Source organism: Carex rostrata, chromosome 23 (assembly GCF_964058835.1).
Source record: "Carex rostrata chromosome 23, lpCarRost1.2, whole genome shotgun sequence".
In the NCBI taxonomy this organism is placed as follows: domain Eukaryota; kingdom Viridiplantae; phylum Streptophyta; class Magnoliopsida; order Poales; family Cyperaceae; genus Carex; species Carex rostrata.
The window spans coordinates 5,112,407-5,140,249 of record NC_135940.1 but is presented as its reverse complement, the minus strand read 5'-3'; the positions used below and the strand labels follow the sequence as shown (position 1 = coordinate 5,140,249).

Sequence of the window (27,843 nt, the reverse complement as noted above, 5' to 3'; positions counted from 1 at the left end):
GAAACACGAATAAAATAGGATGGAAGAAAATATTTTAAGTTTTTTACAGAGATATAGAATATTACGATGTTTTCACGTTTATATGGGCAGTGTAAATTTTCCCAGTTATTAATGTCCCAAGTAATTTTCCCTACTCTTATTTCATCAGAAATAATATGACACGTGTTTTATATTGGATGATTGGAAATTTACAATAAGGTAATAAGGAGGCTTAGTTTATCCCAAGTACGAATTTTGAGTTATTATAACACTAGCATCGTGTCTTGTTTGTATTCTTGGCAATTATTTCTGAAATATTACGGGGTTTAGGTTCTCTCCTCTAGTAGCATTAAAAATTAAAAATTGTTTTTTCTTAATATAAATCTAATAGTATTAAAACTGTTGATTGATAGAATTTGTGTATAATCTCAAGTTCTGAACTATTTATTAATTTAAGATCGGATTTAAAAATCACGCAATAAGCGTCGCATGTAATGTTATTCTACCATCCATATATAAATTTATAATACATTTTTTTGTTTTTTTTTTAGAATGGTCCATATATAATAATGCTTACGACCAAATACAAATATATAGCACATTTGAGTACTTGAGAGTCATGTGAACCGTTATGATTGATTACTCGCTGTATGAAATTAATTGGAATTTTTGTCTTAGTAAGACACAAGGGCCAAGGCTGTGCAACATCCACTCGGATTCTTGTACGCAACATCCACTCGGATTCTTGTACGCACCATCTGTGTTGGTGTATATGGTGATTTTCAAAACATGAAATGATAATACCCGAAATTTTTATTAATATCCAAAAAAAATATTAAATTTCAAAATTTACACTCCATGGAGAGGAATTTCGAAATCTGTCCAAAACAGAGATTAAATTCTCGGTTTCATACAAACTTTATGAAAAAAAAAATTATATTTCTAGACATTCCAAAATCGAAAATTAAATTTCAGGTTCTAAGATTTTTTTTAAATTAATTATGTTTTATTGTTATTTTTTAATTTAGTATAACAGACTTAGTATTCATCTTATGTGTTTTATTTTTTATATTTTAAATATTTCATCAAGAGTTCCGTTAGACATCCGGAGGAGCAACGTCAAACCTCCGCTGGAGTTGCATAAAAATGAAATAAATTGTTTTAAATATTAGCTACTAAAAAAGTTATTGATCGGTCAAAAATCAAAATTATTTATTATTTATAGCATTGATGATATTTCTTTTATTTTACTCCCTCCTTTTTTGATAAATTACTTTACTCTTGATGCACTAACAGTTTTGGATGAAAAGAAGTCGACAGTTTCGTCCAAAACCAGAGATTAATTTAGACCCTTTTCAGCGTGGAAACATAAACGGGAACAGAGACAGATTCAATTTGAATGGCCGAAACACTGTTTAAGAAAAAAAATCGCTTTTTTTCACTGTTTATGGCCGAACGAGTTCTTAGACAGAAAGAGCTTTTTAAGTTTAGTGACAAAGTTTGTCTGCGTTGGGAACATCATCATTTCCTTTTTTATGGCTACATATTAATGATTAATAAATCAGGCAAACAGCGGGTTGGTTGGTTTTGATTTTTTTAGCAAATAAAAAATTGATTTTTTAATAAAAGGGTTAGACTTTTTTGCTTTTTAAAAAGATAAATATTATGGTATTCCGAGCCATCACACGCGAACGCATCCTTCAAGTAGTTTAACAGAAAAAACTTCTAATGTTGTCTAACTTCAATTTTCAGCGCTAATATCAAAACATTTAAAACTATTTTTATATTATTTTACAATACTACTCGTAAGCATATAAACCTCTGTTTGAAAGCATTAAAATTTTAAATCTGCATAGTTTTAACTCCTAACTACTTTTGTCTTCAAGCTAAAAACGAAAAGATTCATTTTCACGCACTCTTTTTTATTTTTTCTCTTATCATTATAATTTATTTTACTGATGATCCGTGATGAATTTTACAAATCTAAAAATACGAACATTTTCTATTCAATTTTATCTTTCAAATAAGATCCATGAATAAATACTTTTGAGTAATTTTAAAGTCATTTGTTTTTTTTTAAAGTAAAACTCATGTGCACTTTAAATTTTCAAGTTTTTGTTACTGTTTTGTTTATATTTTAATTAAATTATAAATTGAAAACAACTTTTTAGGATTAATTTTGAATTTTTTGTTAACAAATATTTACGGTAGTAATAACTAATAAACATGTACCATAATTTTGAACACCGCACCACTATAATCACCAAAGAAGTACCAGTTGTTTTGGATAGACCATGAACAAATATGAAAAATGATACTCCAAAATGATCAAATATCATATTTTTCCTAAAAATTGAAATCCAGCTATTACAGTGTAGATTGGATCTAAAATTTGTACAGTACAAATTGAAACATGGCGAATATATAGCAAGTAATGGAAGACAAGTAGGTTGCCATCTTCTTGCCATGCCGCCTCCTGTACTCTAATAAATAATTAACTAATTAAACACTCTTGAATTAATGATGGATGCTTCCAGATTTGTTGACTGGATGCCACTAAAAGTAAAATTTAAAGCTCCAGTTACCTTCAAGGCATTTCAGAAATTGTGCAAATAAAAAGTCTTGACGGATTAAATTAGCAAATTTTTATTTACATGGATGCTTTTTATTATTATTATTATTATTATTATTATTATACTGAGTTTTTTTTTTTATTGTAGACTAAAGGAAATTGTTAGGTTTTAATTATTTTAAATCAGACAAAACTAAAATTGTCATTGTACGAGATCATGAGTTATTTATTATAAACGGACAATAATTGTATGGACTTTAGCAATATGATCCTAACTTTCTAAACCTTTAATCTAGCATAAAAATACCGCGTATCATGTCGGTTTGTGTTTAAAAAAAACTGATTTCTAACTTAGAGAAATTAGATGTATTGGAATATATATGAGTATATGAACTTTTATATAATAGTTAAAATTTGTAAATTTTTTTTTTCAATGGTGTCATATATTTTTTCTAAATATGTAATTATAGTTTATCATAAAAGAGAAGTTTGTATCTTTTAGTTTTGTTTTCTGAAGTTAATAAATTGTTCAAATCTTCCATTTTGAATATTCGGTTAAAATTATCTAGTTGGTTTCCAATTTAAGTCTCTTACACGTTTTTTTTTTTTTTAAATCTGACAACAGCTGTCTAGGTAAAAAAAAAAAAAGTTTAGTACTATCTTGTTTCCATATGTTCAAATACAAGAACAATTTATAATATTTGATCTTGACCACGACTATAAAAGCAAACAGTTTGATGTTTTTCCAAAGTAAATGAAAGAAAAAATAAATATAGACTCATATTTTGTATTGTCTTAATTCATTATTGATTAGCATTAAATAAACGAAGTTTAGATTTTGTTTCCTAAATAGAAAAGACGCGTCCCATGCAAATTTAGATCACTGTGTCTGTTTCAATATTCACACTGAAATGAATTTCAAAATTATTCTAAAAAGTTGATGTTCATTTTAAAAATTTCTTGATCAAGATTCACAATTAATTGTATTTGTTAATTCACTCGATATAGATTCTTAATTGAGTCTGGCAGAACTTGATGCGCATTTAATAATCAAAATTTGAATTAATAGAGGGATGAATGTGTAAAGTGTGCAGTGTAGACACCAATTAATTGCATAGTACTATGGGGACAGATAACACATGAAACAACTCGACAGTCGACAATGGGGATTCGATCACCCCAGTACCTGACTCAATCAAATTACAAACGTAAGTTCCAGATTAGTTCTTTTAATTTAGCACGGATCTCAGAACAGGACCCATTTAGTTTATGTAGGCACCAGATTTACTTTAGCCCGGATAAGATTAATCCGGACCGTTAGTTTGTAATTTGTTTGAGTCAGGTACCTGGGAGGATACGAATTCGACAATGGGAGACGATGCAAAATGCAAATGCAAAGGGGGTATTATTAGTTTGTCCCACTTCACGAGGAAACGCACATCCCTCCTTTCTAAATAAATAACACCAGATGCTTTTCTAATAAATAAAAAAAAAAACACCAGATGCTTTAATTTCATTTCGCTTTCTTATCTACTTCGTTCATCTTTTTCTCTCTTACCACATTCCTCTCTATCTGGGTTCAATTTTTTCTGGTGTGATCGGTGTGTTGCTTGCTTTTGGGGAAGACAGATTCATCCCTGGTTCTAGATAGGTAAAGACCTTTTTCTACATTCCTAGTATTCCATTCCCTGTAGTTTTGATTTTGTACATTCCTAGTATTCCTGTATTTTGATTTTGGTTTTTGAAATTCCTAAAATAGGGATAATCTCCCCCTGTTTTTTTTTATTTTTTATTAAAGGGGTTCAATGCCGTTCTTCCTTTTTCTTTTCTTTTTTCTTGCCTTTTGTAAGTAAAGTAAAAGCTCTTTCCAGTTTCTATGATTGTAGATTTGTAATTAGTACTGGACGAATTTACGCCCGGAGGAAGGAAACCGACTCACTGTTTATACAAGTTCAAAACGAATTTACTTGGGAAAATGGAAACAAAATTGTTTTTTAAACATTTTTACCTCTTGTTTCACATTCTCTTAGTTACCCCTCCGGGCGTAAATTATTAATTAGACAGCCTCTTCAAAAACCTGAAGTAATGAAGTGTTCAGAGGTGATTTTAAAAAAGTGTAATAATAATCAAAAGAAAAAAAACTCAAGATGGAGCTTTTGTTTGGTAAATGGATAAAATTAGGCCAAAGATTTGTATGTTGTATACGAATTTTACCTGAATAGATCAAGTATTGTTACCGTCTTGAATCTGTTATTTCTCATGTTATGGTGTACTACTACTATCCAGTGCTATCACCTGTCTCTGGTCAGGTACCATAACTTCTGGTTTTTAGTAATCTCAGTAGTATTCTTTTAGTTTCCTATTAGGTGTATTTAGGGGTTGGTAAGTTGGGCTTTTTCTACGCTGCATTGGCAATTCTTTTAGTTTCACTATACCAGGACGGATTAAGATCTCCATACAGGTTTTTGGTATTGTACCAGTTACTGTTGGTGCCAGTTATAATGGGGAAATTATTTAGACAAGTTGAATCATGAAATAAAATATTTTCTTTTTCTTTTTTTTACAAGGTAAAAATGCCTCATCCCACCAAACTAGCAAATTCCAGTTCAAATGCAAATGGAAATGCAAATTCAACTGCAACTCCTGTAATAAAAGTGGGGTCCACAGGCACAGTCGCATCTCTCATGTCCCGTGAGCTAGAGAACATCAAAATTACCCAAGTTACCCCTCAGGATGCTGCTGCCTCGTCTTCTAATGCTAATACAAGAAGAAAGAAATACCAATCTAGCCCCGTTTCTGTTCCCTGTGGTGCTAATCCTAAGAAAATAGTAATCCCCCAAAAAAGTAATTTGTCAAAGGAAGAAGCTGATAAGTTGCCAAGGAGTGTCAGAAAGAATAATGGACGTGATGCACCGATGCTGAGTGGGGATTGTGCTGGTACTGACCAAAATTCTAACCCTAGTTTTGCAAAAAGTGGGAAGAAGGGGCATTTAAATGCTGTAGAGGTGGTGGATCTGAAATGTACCAATCCAATGAGTAGCCGGCTGAGGAAGCTTGGCTTCTCCAAGCTTTCTGAGTCAATTGCATGATAAAAAATGTTAGGACATTTTGTGGAGCACTAGTCCTAGTTTTTCTTTAATTTGTTGCAAGAGAAAATGAACCAAAAATTCTTACAATTTTAATTTATTTGGTTGTAGTACCCATGGGCTGTTCGGCAACAAGAGATTAAGCCTCGTTAAGGCTTAATCCGCCTCCTTTTAGCTTCCTTAGTTGATTAATTATGTCAAACACCGATTTCTTAGTGCGGATTAAGATTACCTCCTTTTGTCTGGATCCTAATCCTCTACCCGAACTTTAAGGCACTCCTACCCCTTCCTTTAGCTTCCTTAGCTTTCATCCACAGATTAAGGCAACTGAATATCAGTTCCTTAGCTCTTAATCCCTTGTTGCTGAACGGTCCTAATGTGCAACTATATGTGTGTTGCTATAGAGTTTTACCCAACTATTCCTTCTCTCCACTTCATTGTTATCTATATGTGTTATATATCTTGTTTGTCTGAAAGGTGCATGAGTGAGTCTATGGTACTTTGCAATGTGCACATAGGTTCGTGCTACTATTTTATGAATTTATATATTTATTTTTAAAGTTCAAACAATCAATTTGAAACGCTTAACATGATTTTCAAATGAAAATTGCATTTGGAGACTAAATTTATAGTTCTTAGATGTTTTTTGCTATTTTTTTTAGATAGGGAGAAAATCAACAGATCTTAAGTTTGTAAACCATCCAAAAGGAATGATTTTCTACCTATTTAAAAAGACAGTAAATTTAGAAATAAAATTTGGTTTAGAATACATTTTCGTAGGGAGATCATGTTGAGTGGTTTGTATTGACCGCTTGGATTTTACCTGAACTATGATTCTTTTCATTACTGTTGCGCCAAGAGGCAAGAGCCTATCCTCTTGACCTCTTGAAATCAATGTGTAGTTAAAATTTCAAAATGATTGGAGTGGTGAGATTTCATTTTCATTTTTAATTCATCGAGTTGCAGTATAGGAGAAGTGATAATGCGCATTTGCAGCATGGCAGGAGGTTTAGCTATATTGTACGTGTTTTAGAGAGAAAGGATGATGTGATAAGGGGGTGAAGGTACAACTCTACCCATGGAGACATACCATGCAAAATCAGGGGCGGACCCAATATCGCGTCCCCCCGAGTTTTAGTGGTGATCTATCAGTATCAATCAACTTTGTCCTTCTTCAAAATTTTTTTTGCTCCTCTCTAAATATTTAATTTATAATTTGGGTTAAATTTAGTGTTAAAATCCAAATAAATTTCTTAAATTATGATTGACAATTAGAATTATAAGTTAAAGCATTAGAAATTATAAGTTAGAGTATTGAAAAATACAAGTCAAAGTATTGCTTTTTTTTATCAAATACACAATTAGTTAATGAGTTTAAATCCGATAAACTATTTAAACCTGATTCAATATTTTTTTGTCTCTTTGATGAAAATCCGGGATCCGCCCCTATGCAAAACTATAATCCGCATCCTCTGTATTAACACATCAACCGTACAATTAGAATTCGGATCAATCCAACTGACGCATATAACGCATAGGGCCTTGGACGGTCCAGATCTTAACTCAAACTTTGAGTAAACTCCGAGGAAACAAATTCGAGAATTTTGGGGTGAAGTTCTGGGAAGTTCGATATTGTTTCGGTAGCGTTTAGCTGATAATAAGTGTTACACAATAGGGTTAACGAAAGTTCTTTTAATTCTTTTTTTTTATATAGTATTTTCATTATTTTAAAGAAAGTTTTTTTAGTAAAACTATATATGTATCTTTTACATTAAGAAACAACAAAAAAAAATCTATAATATATGATCAATGAAATATATTAAAGAAAATCAACATTGGAGTAATAATTTAAAAATACATGTGCAAAAATTTAACTAAAAATAGGCAATAAGAATTCAAAATGTATTTGAATTTAGAAAGTGATTTATTGTAGTAATTTTATGTCATACTTAAAAAGGGAAAATTAATTAGAACAATCAAAAGTTAGTATAAATACAATCACAATTCATATGTTCAGATAGTTTACAGAAATGATACAAAAACTAAAGAAGTTATTTATTTTTTTAGAGTAATATCATCGATTTTCTATAATACAATCGAGTGCAACTATTAAGACGATTATAATATGAGTAGAACTAGGTGTTCTTAAGCTCACCAAGTCTCTTGATGAACGTAGCTTAAAAAAACTATTGAATTGACTTCATACTATGGATTCAAACCGTTAAAACTGATCTACTTCACGACTGATGAATTTACATGCAAAGTTTTTAAATTTTCGAATTTTATAATTAGCTAAACTAATTGAGTTAAATTTTGTAATAAAGTAAAATAAAATATATGAAACAACAAAACAAATAAACTTTGAACTGTATAGTACAATATATTATAGATGATGCCTTTCAAAAAAAACTCAAAGAAAGAAAAATTATGATTGGTACATAATTCCACAATTCTATATATATTTTGAGGTGTACATCACAATAATAAAAAAAATATCGAAATGATTGCAAAATATATTCAATATAGAATTCATTTTGCTCGTAAAAATGAGGGGAGTATTTAAATAAAAGAATCTATCTCAAAGTGTTTACAATATAAAAATAATACAATGGTAAAATAGTTCATTACTTCTAGGTGTTTTTAATGTTCCAATCACAAAAACATAGAAAAATATCAAAATGATTGCAAAATATATCCCAAACTCACACTATCTAAATATTATCTCACTTAGAAAATCCAATGCCTTCACTGTTGCACTCATTTTGTATGCAAAAATGAGAGAGCATTTTAAAAAAAAAAATTACACATCAACCCGATTTTTGATAGAGAGATATACACGTTTAAAATATAGGAATAATATAACGACAGAATATTTAAAATTTATAAACTTTTAGGCCTGAAGGAAAAACAACACTTTTGTTATTTTAGAATTTTACTAATTTTTCTATGTCTTGAACTTCACAATTTTTCGTGCAAAGATTGATAAGTTAACTAATGAGTAGCTTCAACACAAAATACTACCTAGATAAAATTGCATCCGATCAGCGACATGTCGGACAAACCTGCTCAGCTTCTGTCAGACTGTCACTCATATGATTGGGCCGTCAACAGAGTCTTAGGCTCAGCCTTTTTCTCTCACAACAAATAGGCCCAAAAATGATTTTTAACATATACTACTTTTGGGAGGGCATATTCACAAAATTTAGAATTTTTTTTTATACAAATAAAAGTTTAGAAGGGGAAAAAAATGAAGAAAAAGAAAAGCTGCCTTCTGAGGCTTTCCTCACCAAGCAAAAAGGGAGACAGAGATAAGAAATAGAAAAAAACAATGGCTTCCTTCGCTTCTACACTCCCACACCATTTCTCACCCAAATACATATCTCATAATGGAAGCACTGTTGCAAAGCTGAGCTCTTCATTTCTATCTCTTTCTCTACCAAAGAGGCCGGTTCGGATAGGAGCTGCTAAGCTTAAGCGCACCTCCAATGTCAGAGGGACAAAAGTTACCTGCTGGTTCAGGTTTGGAAACAAAGATGCCGAGGGAGCTGGCATTTACGGTAGCCAGTCCAGAGATGATTTTGACCGAGATGATGTCGAACAGGTTTCTAGTTTACTTTTAAGTTTCATAATTGGAATATTTTTTTCAATTGAATTAATGTTTTGGGATGTTGGGTTTTTATGGAACAGGATGGTATGTTAAATTCTGTTGCTCCGTTTCTGTGGAAACTCAAGACCCCAAAGAAAATGAAAATTATAATGTCTAAGATGCTCTTCATTTTTTATTTTTTTTTCCCAAAAGAAGCTACATTTTAGACATGTAGCCATCCTGTGCTAGAAAAAATAATAAAATTTTCCCTTAATTATTTTTTGTAGTATTTCAATTACATGGGAATGCTAGCAGTTGAGGGAACGTATGATAAAATGGAAGCACTTTTGAATCAAGACATTCATCCAGTAGATATCCTTCTCATGTTGGCGGCCTCAGAAGGCGATAAACCAAAAATCGAGGAATTGTTGCGAGCGGGTGCAAAGTATGATGTTAAGGATGTCGATGGAAGGACGGCTTTAGATAGAGCAAGTAATGAGATCAAGGAGTTCATCGTTGGTTTCACTGTTCAAAAATAGTTATTGATTGATTCCTTTTTTCAATCAATTTTGCAGAGCTTTATTTTTTTTTCCCAGCTTGTTTTTGTTTCAAATTGAACTACGGTAGTGTTGTATTCTATCCATTTTATGAGGCTTGAACATAAAATTAAAAAACGGATGGACTTCTTCTGAATCTGTCAATGAATATAAAATTGAATTTTAGTTTTGTTGTGAACTCTCAAATAGCAAACACCTACATGAAAATATCAAGTTCCTGTTTACAAAATATTGGTATTGGCCTTTAGCGATATTACTTCATAATAACTTCAACTATCTCATTGTACAACAGAGTACCAATCTGCTATCTATTCTTTTGGAATAACAGGAACCTACTTTTTCTCATCCAACTGTTCAAATTTTTTTGTGCACAAATCTTGACCAAAATTTCAGCGCGGAATTTGATGTCAAAACTTGCTGATTCATTAAACAATATACCAATGCATTAACAACATATTCATTTCATATAAGAGAATTATACAATCATACTACAACATTCAATTCACAGCAAAATTTTCGTTCTGCAATAGACATGTATACTCTATAATATGGAAGGGCACCTCATCTCGGCCTCTTCCACACAACAAAATCCACCTACTAACGAATTTATGTATCACTTATTTTTCATATAAATACTATATAACTTCAATATGTATAATTCAATTGTGTCAGATATGGCAGGTATATTTAAATTTTGGGTGTGCACGAATTGCCAATTGCAAAGCGGAGTCGACTCTAGCCCCCTCCCTAAATAATTTGTCATATAAAACAGACAAAAACTGAGCCAAGTCTTCTTCATCATCATTCCATCCACTGACAATGTGGGACCCGCCACTCTTTTCTACATCACTGTCTTCCCAGTCACTGACAGGGCTCAATGGCTCTGCTGATTCCTTTTCATCGTTTTCTAACTCTTCTTCTTCGGCTTCTTCATCTTCATCATCTCCAATGACAAATTTACCGTTTTCGAGACCAGGTGCGGGTTCAGGTATGGACCCGATACCATGTATTTTTATGCTTTCTGAGTCGGGTGGTTGGGCAGAAGAGGTGATCACGGCCTTTGCACCTGAGTGTAAAAAGGCTTTTACTAGGCTTGATGTGAGGCCGTATTTACCACTGCAGATTATAATTCGGTCTCTCCAAGCGCTGACCTAAATAATTTGGAAATTTCCGTCAACCTTACAGCACTACTAGATAAAAATGTAGTACCAGGGAAGGAATCTTTCACAAAACTTCAACTTACCATACAACGAACATCATCAGATGTCATGTGCAAAGCCGGTACTGTTCTTCGAAACATGAATGCGCCGATTTCTTGATTGTCATCCATTACCTGAATACAAGAGGTGCATGTAAGCTATATGGTATTGGCACCAAAAGTTACGAAACTCCCAAGCATTCTTGAACCAAAATATGAGCATTATTTCCAGTGGTGAAGAATTTGAAAAAGAAAATCCCTTCAATATCTTATTGGCTCGTTCTTTTGCAAAAGTACAACCACTGAGAAACTAGTACTAGTTCCTATTGTTATTGGAATCTTATTCACCTACTTAGCACTATAAACTAGTACTAGTGCCTATTGTAAATACCTAGGTAACTTAATTTAAAAGTTGTAACACAAAAATGAATGCAATTATACATCATCCTAAATGCTGTTAAAGATGAAGTGCCTTTAGTACCCACATTGAAAAGCATTTTAACAAGGTAGAACGAGAGAGGATTCATACTTGAGTTTGGCGGCCAATGTAACGATGGAGGATACCACCGATCAGGAAAGAAGGCCATTTGGTGACCAAGTCAGACAGGCATGAAATCTTTGACAGTTCATTATAAGCTTCTTTCCTCTTGCGGCCCTGCATCACTGACGAGAGGCTTGTTTTCACAGAATGAATGAACCGATCTGCTGATTCACCTGGCTCTGCTACCACAAAAACATCATTCTGCCAGCTGTCCATAAAAGAGCTTTTGACTAGTTAGGATGGTGTTCATGTTTGAAAATATATCTTTTAATGTGGGCTGGATGGGTATTACGGGGCATTTCAAATGCTTACCTGTGCAAACTAATTAGTATGTATGATAATGGGTGCTTGAACTATGACCAAAAACAAAACAAACCTCAATATTGAGCCAGTGGAGTCATTTTGAAGTGCCAAGTGTACAACCCCAATGTGGGGTAAATTCTGCAACTTGTCATATAATGGTCTAACATGGACACCGGGCTCTCTAGATACTATAGGCGAAGTAGGCGGGGAAGCATACTTAGCCACGGGATGGCCATCCAGGCTGAGAGGTGGGACCAGGTCAATGCGGTTCACACGCTGGGGTCCACATTCAGGGCTATACAAGAGGGGACTGGAGGGGAAGCTTCCGGTGAACAATGGAGAGGTGATGGGGGTCGGCAATGAACAAGTAGGCTTGGAGAAGACAGGAGAACGAGTCATTATCGCTAGACGAATTCCATTCTGTGCACAAAAGGTTTCAAGGGATCGGGCGTGGTTAGAGGTTTTGATTGAGTCAGCATTGTACGAGGCCTCAACTAGGAGAACAGTTCGTCTCCAGCCTAATGTAGGTCCATTTTCATTTAATCCTGCTGCAAGTAAAAGAAAAGAAAAGAAAAGAATGATATGGCCATTGAAGTTAAAATGGGGATAATAAGAATAAGATAACAGCAATTACCTATAGTAGATGGTTTAGATTTTGATAATGGGTGAGATTTAGAGGTCTCCATTGGTGGTTTGTCTTCATTTTGGTATCTGGGTACCAAAATTTCGCATAAATTCTTGAAAGCCCGAGAGTTTTTTTGTATGTAATCTTCAGTTGCAGCCTCCAGTTTCTGCCAATTAGTTGGGTCAGTCTCGTCAAGCTCCATTCCACACCTCTCATCAACTGTCACACAAAGATAATTAAATCATATATGAACTTGTTTGTAGGATTACTGATTATTAGGCAACATGCAATGGTAACAATTAGTTTACCTGGATTGAAGCGAAAGTACTGAATGTCAGGAAGCATTGGCATGAGTGTGTCCAATGTCTCTTCAACTCTTTCCACCGAGCATGCACTCTCAATCAAAACCTGACCAGTATCCAAGTACCTCCATCCACCTTTTCTGGGCTAAAAATTGACAAGTTTACTTATCAGTTCAACCAGTTGTTGATGAGAGAGATCCAATAGATAATCAGAAATCCAAAGTATGCAAACAAATAAATGTTATTACCTTAGCTGGGACTGAGCCACAGCCGATAGAGACGAGGCAGTCAATTCTTGCATCAGGCCAAAGAAGCTGGGCTTCTCTAATGGCAAAAATAGTAGGATTGTTGGCTACAATAGCCCCATCTTGCCAACGATAGACATCTGCAATAGGATAAGTGCAAAATAATGTCTTTGTTTTGGTTGGTGTCCAGGTAACATATATAGATAAGAATAGTAGAAATACATTATTAATTTTACCATCTGCAAAATCATCAAGATAGTAAGGAGCGGCAGATGAAGCACGTACAGCCTCCCATATCTTGTGCTTACAGCTTCCAATGCAAGCACCTCGTCTGTAGGACCCATTGGCATTTATACTCATACTCATACCAACTGCAGGACTCTCAGCTGTTCCTGCTGGTGTTTCAAAGGTACCAGAAGGATACTGCATTTTAGGACAAAAACAACTATTTGAGATCCCATGGACCTACCTCTAGCTAGACAGACATTATGCACTGATGAAAGAATAACAACAACAAGGGATTCAGCAGCACCTGATAGTTCCTGAAAAGGAAAGGCTGAGCTGGCACAGTGCTGACCAAAGTTGACACAGCAAAGACCTTTGGGATGCCCTTCACAGCTGACTCTATTAGCAGATCACCATCTTCTTCATCACTGCACATCTCCTGCAGTAACACCTCAAACTGATCTGCACTGTGCTTAGATCCATGTACAACAACTCTAAAGCTTTGTGAAGAGCTTTTGAATAGTTGGTCCAGCGCCACCTTCCATGATGTTGCCTCATCCTTTGGTATAGGCTCTGCGAAAACAAGCTTTCCAAGATTCTTGTAAATTTCCTCGCACTGCTCCAAGCTCATCAACTTCACACCCAGGGCAATTGCAAGCATACCACCAGTGGATGTGCCACATATTAGGTCAAACATCTCATGTATTCTTCTCCCACTTCCTTCTTCAATTTGCTTAAGCATTTGCACAGTCGCAAGCCCTTTCATCCCACCACCGTCCATAGACAATATGCGAAGACCTTGCTTTCCAACAGGCCTTGCCTTAATTGCCCGTCGCAAGCTCTCATTTTCTCCTGCAGTTTAATTATGTATTCACAAAAGACTTAGTGGTTGCTACAATAATGCAACTAATAGACTTATTGAACAAGATCAGGTTTCATTTAAACTTGCCGAAAATCGCTAAAGCACGTGCAGCAGCTTTTCCTACACGCGCCTGAGGTGCAACAGTTAGACGAAGCAAGAGATCATGCAAGCTTTCTGATTGTGTCAGAACTCTTCGGTTCTCTGGACAGAATGCCAGGTTACCTACAGCAATCAGGGATAGGCGTTGCACCTGGCAAAAAGGAAAAAGATCACTCAATGAGTTCACATCTGTATTCTCGCTATTAAAAATAAGGTAAAAAAAAAAAAAAAAACCCTGTGACATGCCAAACAGTCAGAGGTTTACTAAAGCAGTTGTACCAGTGAGATGTTTCTGCTAACTATTTATTAAACATTTGCAGACAACAAATGCTATCTGTTCATTTGTTTCTTGCATCAGCCAGAGAGGTACAACACAGGTCTAAACTAGCGAATTTGAGTGCTTGAGTTAATATTAAGCACTTTGACTCTAGGAGAGAAATAACAATTAACCTCAGAGTTTTTATTTGCGCATAGTGTCTTTAATGACTTGAGAACATCTTTTGTGAGCAACTTCTGGGCCACACTGTCAGACACAAAGGCTAGTATGGCCATCACTTTCAAAACAGAGATTAGTTCTTCTTCATTGGTGGATCTGAGAACAGATTCAATTGGTTGCATTATATCACATTTCAGTAGTTGCATTGCATGAGATTTATCCGACGCCAGTGAAGAAAGAGCAATGCATGCCTGTTCAACCTGTATATTTAAAAAAAAAATCTAATAAGAAAGAAAGATCACCAGAAAGAAATGCAGGGCCTACTACTAAACCATCACACTCTTTTTTCCGTGAGAAGTTATGTTCTTCTTAAAATTGCTTGCTTTTCATTAAGATATAGAATATAGCTTATTGGATTTTATTACATTTTTCTTTGAGATTTCTGCAACCAAGGTGTCATAACAAAATTTTGGCATAATAGAAGTTACTGCTTATATCTCATTGTCTTTTGCCACTAACTAGGCTCCCTTCCCAGACAGAAAAAAAGAAAAAGTATCTCATAAAAAAAAATAGTCTGGCCTTGAGCAACTGTTAAGAATGTAGTATATTGTGCCTTTCTTTTTTCTTGTTCTTTTTTTTTAGCTATGTTTATGTGTACTTGTTTGTGATATTGATCTGGTTCCATTGCACACTCTTAAACCTGAATTTTAGATTCCAAGAGTGAGGGAATCATAACATGCAATTACTAGGCTATGGCTAATTGGCTACTAGCACATAATCTTGGAGATGACACTAAAATTGGTATAAGATTATCACAAGTGAAATTTATAACTTACAACATGGCGGTTATCACTGCTGACCATGCTGATGAGCTGGCGCACAGCACTTTCTTCCTTGCTGATGACCATGCGACTGTCATGATCCTCCATAATTTTTGCCAAAGCTGATGCAAGTAGTGGGTGATGGCAAGAAGAAAATCGAAATATGAGAGAGAAGAAGGCACTCAACTTAGGCTTTGCCCCAAGAAAATATGAACTGCTATCCTGGAATCCAGAAAAGCTGCACATCAGTCATACTAAGAAAACCGCAATAAAGTAAATTATACAAATGGTCCCAGAAGTTTCAAACTTTCCATTTTGGTCCCTAAAGTATTGGTCACCATCAAATTCCTCATTCGAATACAGATTTGCAATAAGTCATTTCGGGGAATAGGAATGTTTGTCCACTTTTTAACAAAAGATGATGGAAAGGGCCAGAGACAGTACAAACATGAATCTTTAGTGACCCCTATTGATCCTTGATATTTAACCACAATAAAAGCAGGTGGCCCTAAGGGCCAGTAAGTAAGCCACCCATTAAAATATAAGCCATTTCATAAGGGCTCAAGTGAAACAATACACAAGAGGTATCAAGCATAAGCAACATTTTCGGGTCAATGGAGGTATGGTTGCACTGAATATAGGGAATGCAATATTATCCAGTAGTTCATCTTTTTTGGTACAATCATACAAGTGATTTTAATATCATTAGAAAATAATACGGCTTAAAATCAGCTCTATATTTGAGACCTTGAAAGAGTACAAGAAAAGTACCTCGATCTCCACAGAGACGGTTTTCAAATTCTCAGTTGCCTCGATTCTAATATTAGCAAGAGATAGATGCCGTAACTTTTTCAGAGGCAAAATTTCAGGCAGAAACTCTAGAGGGTTACCAAATAGCCTCAAAACTCGAAGTTCAGACATAGCCCTGCAACATAACTGGGAATAAATAATAAGGCTAAGAACCTTTGTACTAGTCAAAAAATGGAATGGTGCAACGGAGTTTTTATGGAAAAGATGGTTTTCTGGCAAAGGTCACAGAGTTTTTATGAAAAAAATGGTTTTCGGGATGATTGACCTGAAATCAAGAAGCGGCCGAATGAGCTTGTTGTATTCAAGAGATAGTTCTTCCAGCAAAACACATTCCCTCAGCTCCACTGGTAACAAATTGAAAGACAAAATGGTCAAAAAAGTAATTACCTTCTCTGCATCCCAATGAAATATAAAGAATTGATAGTGCTCTTTTACTGAATATTATAGAAATTTAAGTTTAACCTACCCGGAACAGAGATCAGTATGTTGTTGTCGACTCTGAGCACTTTAAGGCTTTTCAATTCACCAAGTTCAGGTGGTAAAACTGTTAGCCTGTTACTATCAAGATACAGCTTTTCAAGTTGAGGCAATTGAGTAATTAGCTCCACAGGAAATGCCTACACATTTTGTATGAAATGATAATATACAAAATGAGCCCAGGATAATGGTAATCATATTTGAATAAAAAAAACCCCCAATATCTCCATGAGTCTGCCCAATCCAGAAAGTCTCCTTTTTTTTGGCAAATAATAAAAAGAATAAAGCTTGAAATAGGATACAATATTTGCAATGGTTTTTTAGTGCAATGCATCAATGCAAAGGTGTATAAATGAACTTAACTAACAATTAAAGCTGTTCATATCAGAATGGATGGAATGAAATACTAACTGATAGGCCACAACCGCACAAGCTCAAAACACTGACGCTTTTCCAGTGATCCACCAATGCTGGTACACCCTCTTTCTCAGTGCGAATCAATCTGACAAGAACCCCACTACCGTCTGTTTGCTGACCCGATCCAACAGCTCTAGAGACCTTAACTGCTTTCAGCGGTTCTCTCCTCTTCACCACTTTCATGTCAACAGTTATAACAGCTGGATCATCGTCCTTCCCATCTCCATTGGCGATCTCTTTCTCTCCGTTGTCTTGTCCAGATGATGTGTTCAAAGATAGAATAACTGTGTCCTGAGGAGGTGGGAGGGCGACCACGAGCTGCGATTGGAGGCGAAGAGCAGCTGTTTCTTCATCATCAGCGGATGACCAGTCGAGGGAGATCCGAAACCCCAGATCATACGCATTTGAATCTACCTCAACGTCAGAGGTGGTGTCGACGGTTGGGGAGTCGGGATCGGAAAGGGGGAGGTCACCATAGTCAAGGGAGAGATGGAAGATCTCCGATGGGCGCTTCCAGCCCAGGCCCCACGACATGGGGGCTGGATTGGTGATACTACAATTAGGGTTTGGTCCAAGTCAGGAGAAGTGAATTGGGGATGAAGGAGAGGAGACGGAGCAGAGAAAGAGAGAGAGAGAGGTGCAAAGAAGCGAGGCGGGGAAGAGAAGTTTCTATTCTACGCCGGTGCTTGCTGAATTCGCATCCTTTAACATATCTCATATTTTGCGTGTCTTTTTGGAAATTTCAATCGTTCAAATACGTTGTGCACGAATCTTAAAACTGAAATAATACCGCCCCCCCGCGCTATCCCGAATAGGCACCGGACACGTCGGTCACGCAAAATGTGAGATACCTCAGAGGATACGCACTCGTGCTAGCTTTGATCTAATTTTGGTCGTTGTGAATATATCTCTGGTTAACCGTGTGCTAGTCGACAGTTCATTTGGTTTTAAGGTTAATTCACGTAAAAGTGACTCAGCACAACCACGCGAGCACACGTAGAAACGTAGAATTATTTTGGACTCGTTGCAATTTTTCTCAGTGATGTTGTTATGATTTCGTTGCAAAAATTACTTGTAAACATTTCCAAAGAAAATAACTTGGGAACGGCGTTGCAATTTAATATTAAAATATTCTCAAAAGTCAAAGAAAGAGAGAAAATAACTTGAAAAGTGAAAACGACATTGCAACAAAATATTAAAGAATCTCAAAATCAAAGAACCAAAACAGGATTAGCTAATATATCGGGTGGAACTGTGGATGCTTAGTTGCTAATAGATCCGTTAAAAGCAAAATAAAATCAAGGCCGTTAGCAGATCGTAGGCCCAAAATGGAAGCCCGTTTCTAGTACATCCGTTGGGCCAACCTTTATTTCAGGGAACAGACCTCACAAAAATACAAAATGCAAGCGCCGTATTACAAATGGTCCCAATATTCAATAGATTACTGGACATCTGGAATTTTCCAGTTTTATTATTGGACTGGAGACGATCTGAATTGGGCAAGGAAGTGGAGAGCGAGGAGAAAGAAAAACAAGGGTTTCTACAGGGCTGATCTTCTTCTCTCTCTTCAACTTGTAAGATCTCCTTTGAAGGCGAGACTACGCTGGACTTGGCCATGGCGAACGGTACGTCTATTTATCTCCACATTAGCTTGTTTTTCGTGCTCATCGGTGTTATTGCCCCCCCCACACACACGGATAGTCCATCCAAGAAACTTCTAAATTTCCATGATACTTTAATTGATTTATATTGTTACTTTGACTTGGAAATAGCCGATTTAGTTACCTAAGTTCAATTGGCAGTGCCTATTCTTCACCGTGTTTTGGTTTTATTTGATTTGGGAAAAATACATCGTCTTAGCCAATGTAGAGAATTTAGAAGTAATATATTCTTTATCAATCAGTCTTCTTTCTCAGCTGTGCCAAACTATTAGATTTCATCTGGGTACATTTCTATATTGAAAGAATATGAATCCATTATTGTAATGCACAATTGGCATAATATGAAAGTAAATTTTTAATATCATTGTTCTTATTTGAATAAGATCACTACTTATGCTTCCCCATCAGGGATGCATATGCTGTTATTGAGCCTGGTTTAGTATAATGGTCAGTACATACTGATTCTGATCCTGATCGAAGTATTAAAGTTCAAATTTGAATCCCTTTGCATTCTCTTATTGGGGCTGTTCTACTAAAGTACAATATCATATTCTCTCAAGGAATCAAACATAATGATGGCAACTATATATATAATCATTTGATTTCAGGAACATACAAGTCTCAAATGAGTGCACTTGGGGAACATGCTCCTTTTGCACTACAAGGTCAGAACCTTAATTTTCTTTTATTTATGTAATAAATGAGTAACAATTCTTAATGTACTATTTTACACATTGAGAACTAAGTGCATAATATCATGCTTTGATCTACTGGCATAACATCTGGTTCAAAAGGTTACTGTGCTCGTTACATCTTCAATCATGCATCCAAAACGGAAGTGTGACCTAGCATGTGAATAAACTTGTTGTGGTTGCAATTCTATTAAAAAGTTTGTATTTGAAAGCTTTTTTCAAATATAAAACAACTCCATTTGTTTTGTTGGAAGACCTCAGTTGTTCTGCATATTTTTTGAAAAGAAAAAAAATGTCCAATTTGCCCTGAAAAATGTGAATTGCCTTCCTTGCCCTTTCTCTCTTATCCATGGTCTACCTCGGTGTCACATTTATTGACGAAAATAGGAGAGAGGATTGGCATAGGTACAATTATCATTTTTTTCCACTTGGTGAAATAACTAAACATGTCTCTCTTCAGGTCTCCTTGGTAAAGAGAGGTTTAGTCAAGTCAGAGGGTACAAAACCATCACCCAGTCTCCTATTGGGTTAGGTAACTCTTCCCTTCCCACCCGCCCCACCAGCAGGGCCCTGCATGCTGGACGTGCCTTATCGGGTCCAGCAGCAAACCGCCCATTATCACCTCACCTTCCCCTTAAGAAGCCGCAGTTCAGCGCCACCTTCTCAATCTCTCACCGTATCTTTGGGATGGCTTTGGGGACTGCTATTATGCTTACACCTCTTGTCTACAAATTCAGTCTCCAGTTTGATGTTTGAAAATAGTTTTAATTTCAATAAGTTGTTGGATTTGGAAACATTCTGGGGATGTTGGAACTGCATTTTCACGGTTTTGTTTCCTCTGTGATAATACTAACAGTTCATTTTTTTTTCTGGTGGTTATGAAAAATAAGAAGCAACTGAAAACTCTTTAAGCTTTCTTTAATTTGAGTATATTTGTGAGGGGAATATCTTATATTTTCCTAGCTTTGCAAAAAGTTATATATATACTTTTGATTACTAAATATATTTAAGTTTATGATATAATTAGCATATTGGGCACAACAACTGTAGGAAGGCTGCAAAAAGTACTTCACCTGATATTTGCGATCCTCTGAAGTTGTGGATTATCATTTATCGAATATTTATTTTCAATAAATATGTATTTCGCTTCCCAGCTGAATTTTAATTTGCAGAGAACCTATTTGGATGTTATCTTGTTTATATTCTTCAATTTTCAGCAAGGTTTTAAATAGCGATTATAGCACTATAGCTTTAAAGGTCCAAAAAAGCTATAGTGCAACCATAGCTAGCTATTTAGAATCATTATAAAAGAAAAACGGTGTTCTAAATAGCTAGCTATAGCTACACAATAGCTGAGCTATAGCTTTTTCGGATCTCAAAAGTTATAATGTTATTAACTGCTTTTCTTTTATAATGATTATAAATAGCTAGCTATGGTTGCGCTGTAGTTGCGGTATAGTTTTTTCGAATCTTAAAAGCTATAACGCTATAATCGCTATTTAGAACCTTGATTAATAGCATTATAGCTTATTAGCTTTTGAGGTTTGAAAAAACTATAGCGCAACTATTGCGTAGCTATAGTTAGTTATTTAGAACACTGATTTTCAGTAACATAAATCATTGTAAACTATAGTTTCATAACAGAAAATCAGTCTGATTATATTAGGACGTAGATTGGAAGCTAACATCAATTATGGAGCGTTGGATCGATCTCATACTGCTCTATCAGAGATCTTTTCAATTCCATATTGGTCAAATTTCATGGGTGTAATAGAACATTTTTGGAGGGGATAATAGGAAACCAGGAATTCAACGTGTGTATCCTCTGAGATATCTCATATTTTGCGTGACCGACGTGCCCGGTGTCTATTCGGAGGTGATGTAGGAGGCCAGTATTATTTGAGCAAAATATGAGATATCTCAGAGGATACGAATTCGAATTCAACAAGGATCAACACAAGGTGCTGAGTTTTAGTGCCGGTACCAGCAGATAGCGCCATTTCAGTATTCTGTCTACTCAAAGCTGGACCGTACGGATCCATTAATTTCGCCATAAAAGTATATGCTGATCCAAATAATTCAATCGTTTTATTAAATTAATTGAAACAGTTCATACCTATTCACGCTAGGAGATAGGTACACTGCATTAAGTGGAATCTTTTGAAATCAGTCACTAGAGAGCGGTGCCTTTTTCTTTATGCTGTCCAACGATGCCAACAATTTTCATATTAAAATAATGGCAGTGGCAAATGGGCTGTCTGCTCCAACCTCATCCCGTCATAAATTTCTTAAGACAGGTAGCATGTGGGGTTATTCTGTTTTGGAATGGGCATGATTCATTGGAAAACAAAGATATAATTTGTAGATTTACCAGAGCCAGTAAATAACATATTCTTGATTCTATTTGTCAACTTGATGCATGTGAAATTGAACTGACACATAAAGAATCATATGCTAGAGCACCTCATCAACTCAGTTTATATACAAACATCTCCCCTTTCTTTTCCTATTCATGAAAGAGGTCTCTAACATGACTAATGAAGACGAAAAACACGAGCGGGCCCCAGCCGGGGACTCGCCACCTCCCTCCTCTGACGAAGTGTTCAAGAAGGTTATAGAGAATGTTCTAGAGCTTCTGACTTCCAAGCGCGACCGCAATGCCGCATCAGCTGTTTGTCGTTCATGGTATGACACTGATGCCCGTACTCGTCGGGACCTCTTCATAGGGAACTGCTATGCGGTGTCTCCAGACCGAGTTGTGGAGAGGTTCAAGTCAATCAAGTCAATTGTGCTCAAAGGGAAGCCTCGGTTTGCCGATTTCAACCTGGTGCCGTATGGCTGGGGTGCGAATTTTACACCATGGGTGAAGACTTTGAGAGATGCATATCAGAACCTTGAGAGCATCAGTCTCAAACGCATGGTTGTAACTGATGAAAATCTGATGAGCATCGCCGATAATTTCCCATTGTTCAAAGATCTCTCTTTGGTTTGTTGTGAGGGGTTTAGCACTCTGGGTCTTGCTGTAATTGCTGAGAGATGCAGGTATTGTAGAATATAACAAGTTAAGAGTCTCTTTTAACATATTTCTAATTTTTTTTTTAAATAAATTTTTGGAATTGACAGTTTTTAATATATTTTTCCAGACATCTAAGAGTTTTAGATCTGATAGAGGATGACTTGGAGGATGAAGAGAATGAGACGGTGGATTGGATTTCGAAATTTCCAGAAACGACCACCTCTTTAGAATCTCTTGTTTTTGACTGTGTGGGAAATCGATTTGATATCCATGCTTTGGAGGGTCTTGTTGCAAGATCTCCATCTCTCCGCCGTTTGCGTGTGAATCAACATGTGACACTTGAGCAACTCCACCAACTCATGCTACTAGCCCCACAAATAAACAATCTTGGTACTGGTGCATTTCGGTCTGAAAAGGGTTCCATGGTGGCTGATCCAAATCTCAATTTGGTGTCGGCTTTTGCTTCTTCCAAGTCATTGAATTCCTTATCGGGTTTCCGTGAGATCGAACCAGAGCATTTACCTGCTATCTACCCTGTCTGTGCAAACTTGACCTCACTTAATATTAGTTATGCAAATCTCAGTGCAGATCAGCTCAACCCAGTCATTCGTCAGTGCCATAATCTTCAAACTTTCTGGGTATGCTAATTTTTTGTTTGCTCATTTACGGGATAAATTTTCTGAAGTATTCTAGTAAGTTTTCAGGTTACTACTAATTTCGTAGGAAGTTTAATATATTTTACGGTATTTTCTGATGACGGATCAACAGGTTCAGATCACTGCCTGATCATCTTATTTTCTGATCAGCAAGTATGGACTGTCTTATGTGCCAGGAATGATTCTCATTGTCTGATCTCTGCTGGGACTCTCCAATTGGAGAAAAAGAACTGAACCATTGATGCCTTTTAACTTGGTTCCAGAAAACATACAGCATTTTTGAAAATAATATCAATTATATTAAGTTCACCGAATCCATCTGAGAAACCACAAATTTGAATTCCTTGTGTGTCTAAATAGACTGTATACATGCATGAATGCTCTCTTGCTAGATGACTCTGAATTTAGAGGATCTGGGATTTTCTCATATGCAACTAAACTCATTTTCTTATATGACAGCCGTGAACGGTGAATCCCCTTTCAAAATCCAAAATGAAAAATATGAACAAAAGAAGGGGGAAAAAAAAGGTGCATACAAAATCAAAGTTCTTCTAACAAACTGGCAACTTGATAACAGAAATGATGGAAACTATCTAATATCTTTATATATTTAGGTACTCGACACAGTTGGAGATGAAGGTCTCCAAGCTGTAGCTGAAACATGCCATGATTTAAGGGAGCTACGAGTGTTCCCCTTTGATCCAACCGAAGACTCAGAAAGCTCTGTGTCAGACATTGGGCTGCAATTCATCTCTGAGGGCTGCCACAAGTTGCACAAAATTCTCTACTTCTGTCAGCGCATGACAAATGCAGCCGTGATCACAATGTCTAATAACTGCCCTAATTTAGTCGTCTTTCGCCTCTGCATTATGGGCCTCCACAAACCCGATCGAATCACCGGAGAGTCCATGGATGAGGGATTTGGGGCCATTGTTATGAATTGCAAGAAGCTGATCCGTTTGTCTGTTTCGGGTCTGCTGACCGATAAGGCGTTTGAGTACATTGGCCGGTATGGGAAGCTGATACGCACTCTGTCGGTTGCATTTGCGGGAGATTGTGATTTGGGGTTGAGATATGTGCTTGAAGGTTGCACTAGGTTGCAGAAACTAGAAATTAGGGATTGCCCATTTGGCGACTCAGCATTGATTTCAGGCCTGCCCTTATATTACAACATGAGGTTCTTATGGATGTCTTCATGCAATTTATCGATGAGGGGTTGCAGGGAAGTGGCACGGAGCAAACCCAATTTGGTGGTAGAGGTGATTAAAGATGGAGATATGGAGGATGAAGGTGAAGAGGAAACAGTGGTGGAGAGGTTGTACATGTACCGTTCACTTGCGGGGCCACGAACCGATGCACCACCTTTTGTAAAGATCTTGTAGCCACCTTTTGTGATCTTTCCATTGGAAATCTCATCAGGGTTGGAATTCTCATACCATTTTCACGTTGTGGTGGGATGCTTTTAGTTTTTTGAATTCCTGAGAGTTCGGGGGCAAAGGACATAAATCGGCTTGGATTTGGGGTTCAATAATTTACTTTTTTTCAGCACTATGAAGTTGTGGTTTTTACTTTTCTTCTGGGTTTTCATTGTGGTGGTACTGTATGTATTCGAATTCAGTTTTTTAAATAATCAGGGTTTGCTTTTTGATGGGACTTTTGCAAAGTTTTGTGTAACACCTTAGAAAGTTCAGAAATTTCAACTATATCTCAAAAAGAGAAGCATGTCCATGTCAGATTGAATTCCGTTGAGATAATACGAGCTCATATTTAGTTGCTAATATTTTGGTGCATCACCTCCAAACCAGAGGGCCTAGAAAAGGCTGAATTGGCTACATCAATAACGCATTGTGTTTTTTATTTTTTATTTTTATTTTTATTACAAAGGTATACTCGAAACAACAACACAATAATAATAATTTCAGGCTAATTCAAACAGTTACTCGTTGCTTTATTGCTTGGCATTGATATTTGATTCTTTGTTAATACAATATTGAATTTTCTCCTGATTTTTTGATTAGAAGGCCAGAGCCCATTTCATTTAAAAATTTTGGTTAACTTACATCCATGCAAGAAAATTCAGAGTCAGAGATCATCCATAAACCTAACCCTTGATTCGCACTTTAGCAGAAACAAAACTACCAAAAACAGTCTATCCACTACTATAGACTGATACAAAACAACATCCAAATAATACCAACTACACTGAAATCTAAGCCTCTCACAAGGGCCACGGGGGAGATATGTAACTACAAAATTTGGCTTTACAGCCTTAGCTAGTCTTCTAATCATTTCCTTCATAGAGAACCATTTGACCTCCTGAAGTTGCGTGAGTTGGGTCAACTGGTTCAGTCTCATCATCTGGATGCCAGTTATGAACCATTTGACCTCCTGAAGTTGCGTGAGTTGGGTCAACTGGTGCAGTCTCATCATCTGGATGCCAGTTATCTAAGGGAAGTACATCAATTCAGGTCCACGGGCAGCAGAGTGCAGTTGATTCAGCAACTTGTTTCACTTTTCCTGTCCAATAGTGTAAAAGAGAGAGTATAAGTAATACAATTTATCTAACTGATTTTTCTTACCTTTTTCAAAACATAGCTCATTGCAATACTTCCATATAGTCCAACATAGGGCTCCAAACACCAACAAGAAAGCGGTTTTTTGATGAGAAGGCAATTGGTTTGCAAATTAAATAATTTCAGAAAATTTAGGCCATTGAATACTGACATCTTGACAAGCTCCCATATAAAACCAAATTTGCTTTGTAAAGGCACATGTGACAAACAAATGATTTATGGACTCAGGTTGGCTACATAATTGACAAGTGGAAGGCCCTTTCCACCCTTTATCTTTCTATTAGACAGCCACAAAAATATTCTGATTTTAAGTGGCATGAGCACCTTCTACCATAGCATTGCATTTATTGGCTTAATACCTCTAAAGTTTAGAAGTTTATATAAGGACCTAACTTAATATTTCCCACTAGATTTCCATCTCCAACTAAGTCTATTCTCAATTAGTGTGTATAATATAAGTGACTAATGATGTCCAATATTTCTAACCATTATGAGTATTGTATGAGATCAAGAGATCTCTTGAAAGAAAGAGCATGCCCTTGAGTATTAATAACTGATTGCAACAAAATATTGGTATTAGAACAAATAACAAACAAAAATGGAAACCTACAAGCCATAGAGTAATTTTGATACCATATATAAGTCCAAAAGAGCATAGAGGTATTATAACATGGTTCATATGAAATATTAATTTGACCTAAAGACTGAATAGAAGATATGCTAGACCAGAAATTAGATTTTTGCATATTGGATGAGGTGTATTTGTATAATATCAGATTTTTCCAAGCACTAACATAGGTGATGTCTCGTTATTTGATCTATGTTCCGACCAAATTATTGTACCAAAACCTGTGTCTTATACTACCAAATCGTGTCTATTTCATTGAATATATATAGAATGTGGTACTGCTGTGTTTTTATTCTTATTTTGCAGAAAAAGAGTGAAATCAGGGAAGATTGTAGAATCTGAAGTTCTCCACGCGAGCCGCTTCACATCTGACATGGGCCGCATCACCCTGACCCGACCACTGACGCGACCTCTCATTGTCCACTCGAGGAGACATAGGAATGCGGACCGCGTCACATCTGACGCAGGTCGCGTCAGCCTTTTCCGGAAACATAAGCAGATTTGGAAACAGAGGCCAATTGAAGGAAGGTCGCCAGAAAGTCTATAATACGAGATTCCTTGCTACAGAGGAGGCATTCTGCATTTTCTGGAGTGGAGAGCAAGTTTCTAGGGTTTGGACTTGACAGCTAAGCTTGGAGACGAAGTTGAAAAGCAAAATACGAAAGTTTCTTCACGGATCTTCTTTGTTCTTTGGGTTTTGTCATGACTATTTCTTTTATCACTTGTTTTATTTGCTTTAGAACTATGTTTTGAGTAGATTTCTTAGTTTCTAGGGTTGTGATGTAATCAAATGTTTTTTTTTTTGCATGTTAGTTATTGGATTTTTGTGTTTGCTTGATTGTGTTTGATTTTAATTGCTTAGATTAAATTGTTTGATCTTTATTGGTTTATCACTAGATGCATGGACACATCTAGAAGGTACTTTGGCCCTTAAAATCTCTCAACCAAACTAAGTATAAGAGGTAGGATTAGTGATCCGAAAGGTGAAACCAAGTAGTAGCCGACAGGTGAACATTTCCTCATATCGACGGATAGATATTACCTTTAGTATACCAAACAAGCAACTAGGTAATTCAGACCAATATATGACAATTGAGGTCTAGAACCCGACGAGGGCACATATTGCAATTCCATACCAAGTTAATGAACCAACAAACAACAGTTGAGATTTAGGAACATTAGGTTTGGTCAGTAGAACCCTACACAAAGGAACAACACAAAGAAATAGTAACTACTGCATTCACTCGGGGGCCACGCAGACTGCGTACGACAATACTTGGCCCGCGTTCACTTGATGCGGCCTTCGTGGGACACCACGCGGACCGAGTTCCTCGAGGCAGAACTGAGATGAAGTCATAACCCTGAAAATGCCTTTTTCATTATTGATTTAAACCAAGTTTATTTTACTTTCTTGCATTCAATTATTGTCATTGAATTGATTAGGAACATAAATACTAAAAACCAACCTTTTCCAAC

At 36.1% G+C, this 27,843-nt stretch overlaps 5 protein-coding genes across 8 annotated transcripts; 4 read left to right on the top strand and 1 right to left on the bottom strand.

Moving 5' to 3' along the window:
* The first annotated feature begins 4,072 nt into the window (after positions 1–4,072).
* LOC144574793 (hexon) lies at positions 4,073–5,754 on the top strand. Its single transcript, XM_078324859.1, has 2 exons — positions 4,073–4,202; positions 5,119–5,754. Exon 2 carries the CDS (start codon positions 5,125–5,127, stop codon positions 5,638–5,640), a length of 516 nt encoding a protein of 171 aa, XP_078180985.1. The 5' UTR covers positions 4,073–4,202; positions 5,119–5,124; the 3' UTR covers positions 5,641–5,754.
* A 3,116-nt stretch (positions 5,755–8,870) lies between these two features.
* GDC1 (Ankyrin repeat family protein) lies at positions 8,871–9,949 on the top strand. The gene is made up of 2 exons (XM_078324531.1): positions 8,871–9,238; positions 9,511–9,949. The coding sequence occupies exons 1-2, from the start codon at positions 8,966–8,968 to the stop codon at positions 9,760–9,762; spliced, it is 525 nt and encodes a 174-aa protein (XP_078180657.1). The 5' UTR covers positions 8,871–8,965; the 3' UTR covers positions 9,763–9,949.
* Positions 9,950–10,180: 231 nt separating this feature from the next.
* Positions 10,181–17,887, bottom strand: LOC144574553 (phospholipase A I-like protein). Of its 4 annotated transcripts, none has more exons than XM_078324529.1 (16): positions 17,136–17,887; positions 16,714–16,864; positions 16,513–16,591; positions 16,209–16,373; positions 15,453–15,659; positions 14,631–14,876; positions 14,169–14,331; positions 13,527–14,071; positions 13,231–13,417; positions 12,998–13,134; positions 12,756–12,894; positions 12,457–12,666; positions 11,896–12,370; positions 11,508–11,727; positions 11,024–11,113; positions 10,181–10,931 (listed from the first exon to the last, which is right to left on the bottom strand). In XM_078324529.1, the coding sequence occupies exons 4-16, from the start codon at positions 16,356–16,358 to the stop codon at positions 10,449–10,451; spliced, it is 3,252 nt and encodes a 1,083-aa protein (XP_078180655.1). In that variant the 5' UTR covers positions 16,359–16,373; positions 16,513–16,591; positions 16,714–16,864; positions 17,136–17,887; the 3' UTR covers positions 10,181–10,448. The 4 variants fall into 4 exon arrangements, with proteins under 4 accessions (XP_078180655.1, XP_078180656.1, XP_078180653.1 ...); XM_078324530.1 differs by having other exon boundaries at positions 11,896–12,367; XM_078324527.1 differs by having other exon boundaries at positions 16,209–16,362; positions 17,136–17,825.
* A 719-nt stretch (positions 17,888–18,606) lies between these two features.
* LOC144574851 (succinate dehydrogenase subunit 3-2, mitochondrial-like) lies at positions 18,607–20,443 on the top strand. Its single transcript, XM_078324932.1, has 3 exons — positions 18,607–18,766; positions 19,411–19,467; positions 19,955–20,443. The coding sequence occupies exons 1-3, from the start codon at positions 18,757–18,759 to the stop codon at positions 20,248–20,250; spliced, it is 363 nt and encodes a 120-aa protein (XP_078181058.1). The 5' UTR covers positions 18,607–18,756; the 3' UTR covers positions 20,251–20,443.
* Positions 20,444–21,745: 1,302 nt separating this feature from the next.
* On the top strand, positions 21,746–24,817 carry LOC144574715 (transport inhibitor response 1-like protein). Its single transcript, XM_078324754.1, has 3 exons — positions 21,746–22,536; positions 22,638–23,148; positions 23,781–24,817. The coding sequence occupies exons 1-3, from the start codon at positions 22,007–22,009 to the stop codon at positions 24,546–24,548; spliced, it is 1,809 nt and encodes a 602-aa protein (XP_078180880.1). The 5' UTR covers positions 21,746–22,006; the 3' UTR covers positions 24,549–24,817.
* Positions 24,818–27,843: the final 3,026 nt, after the last annotated feature.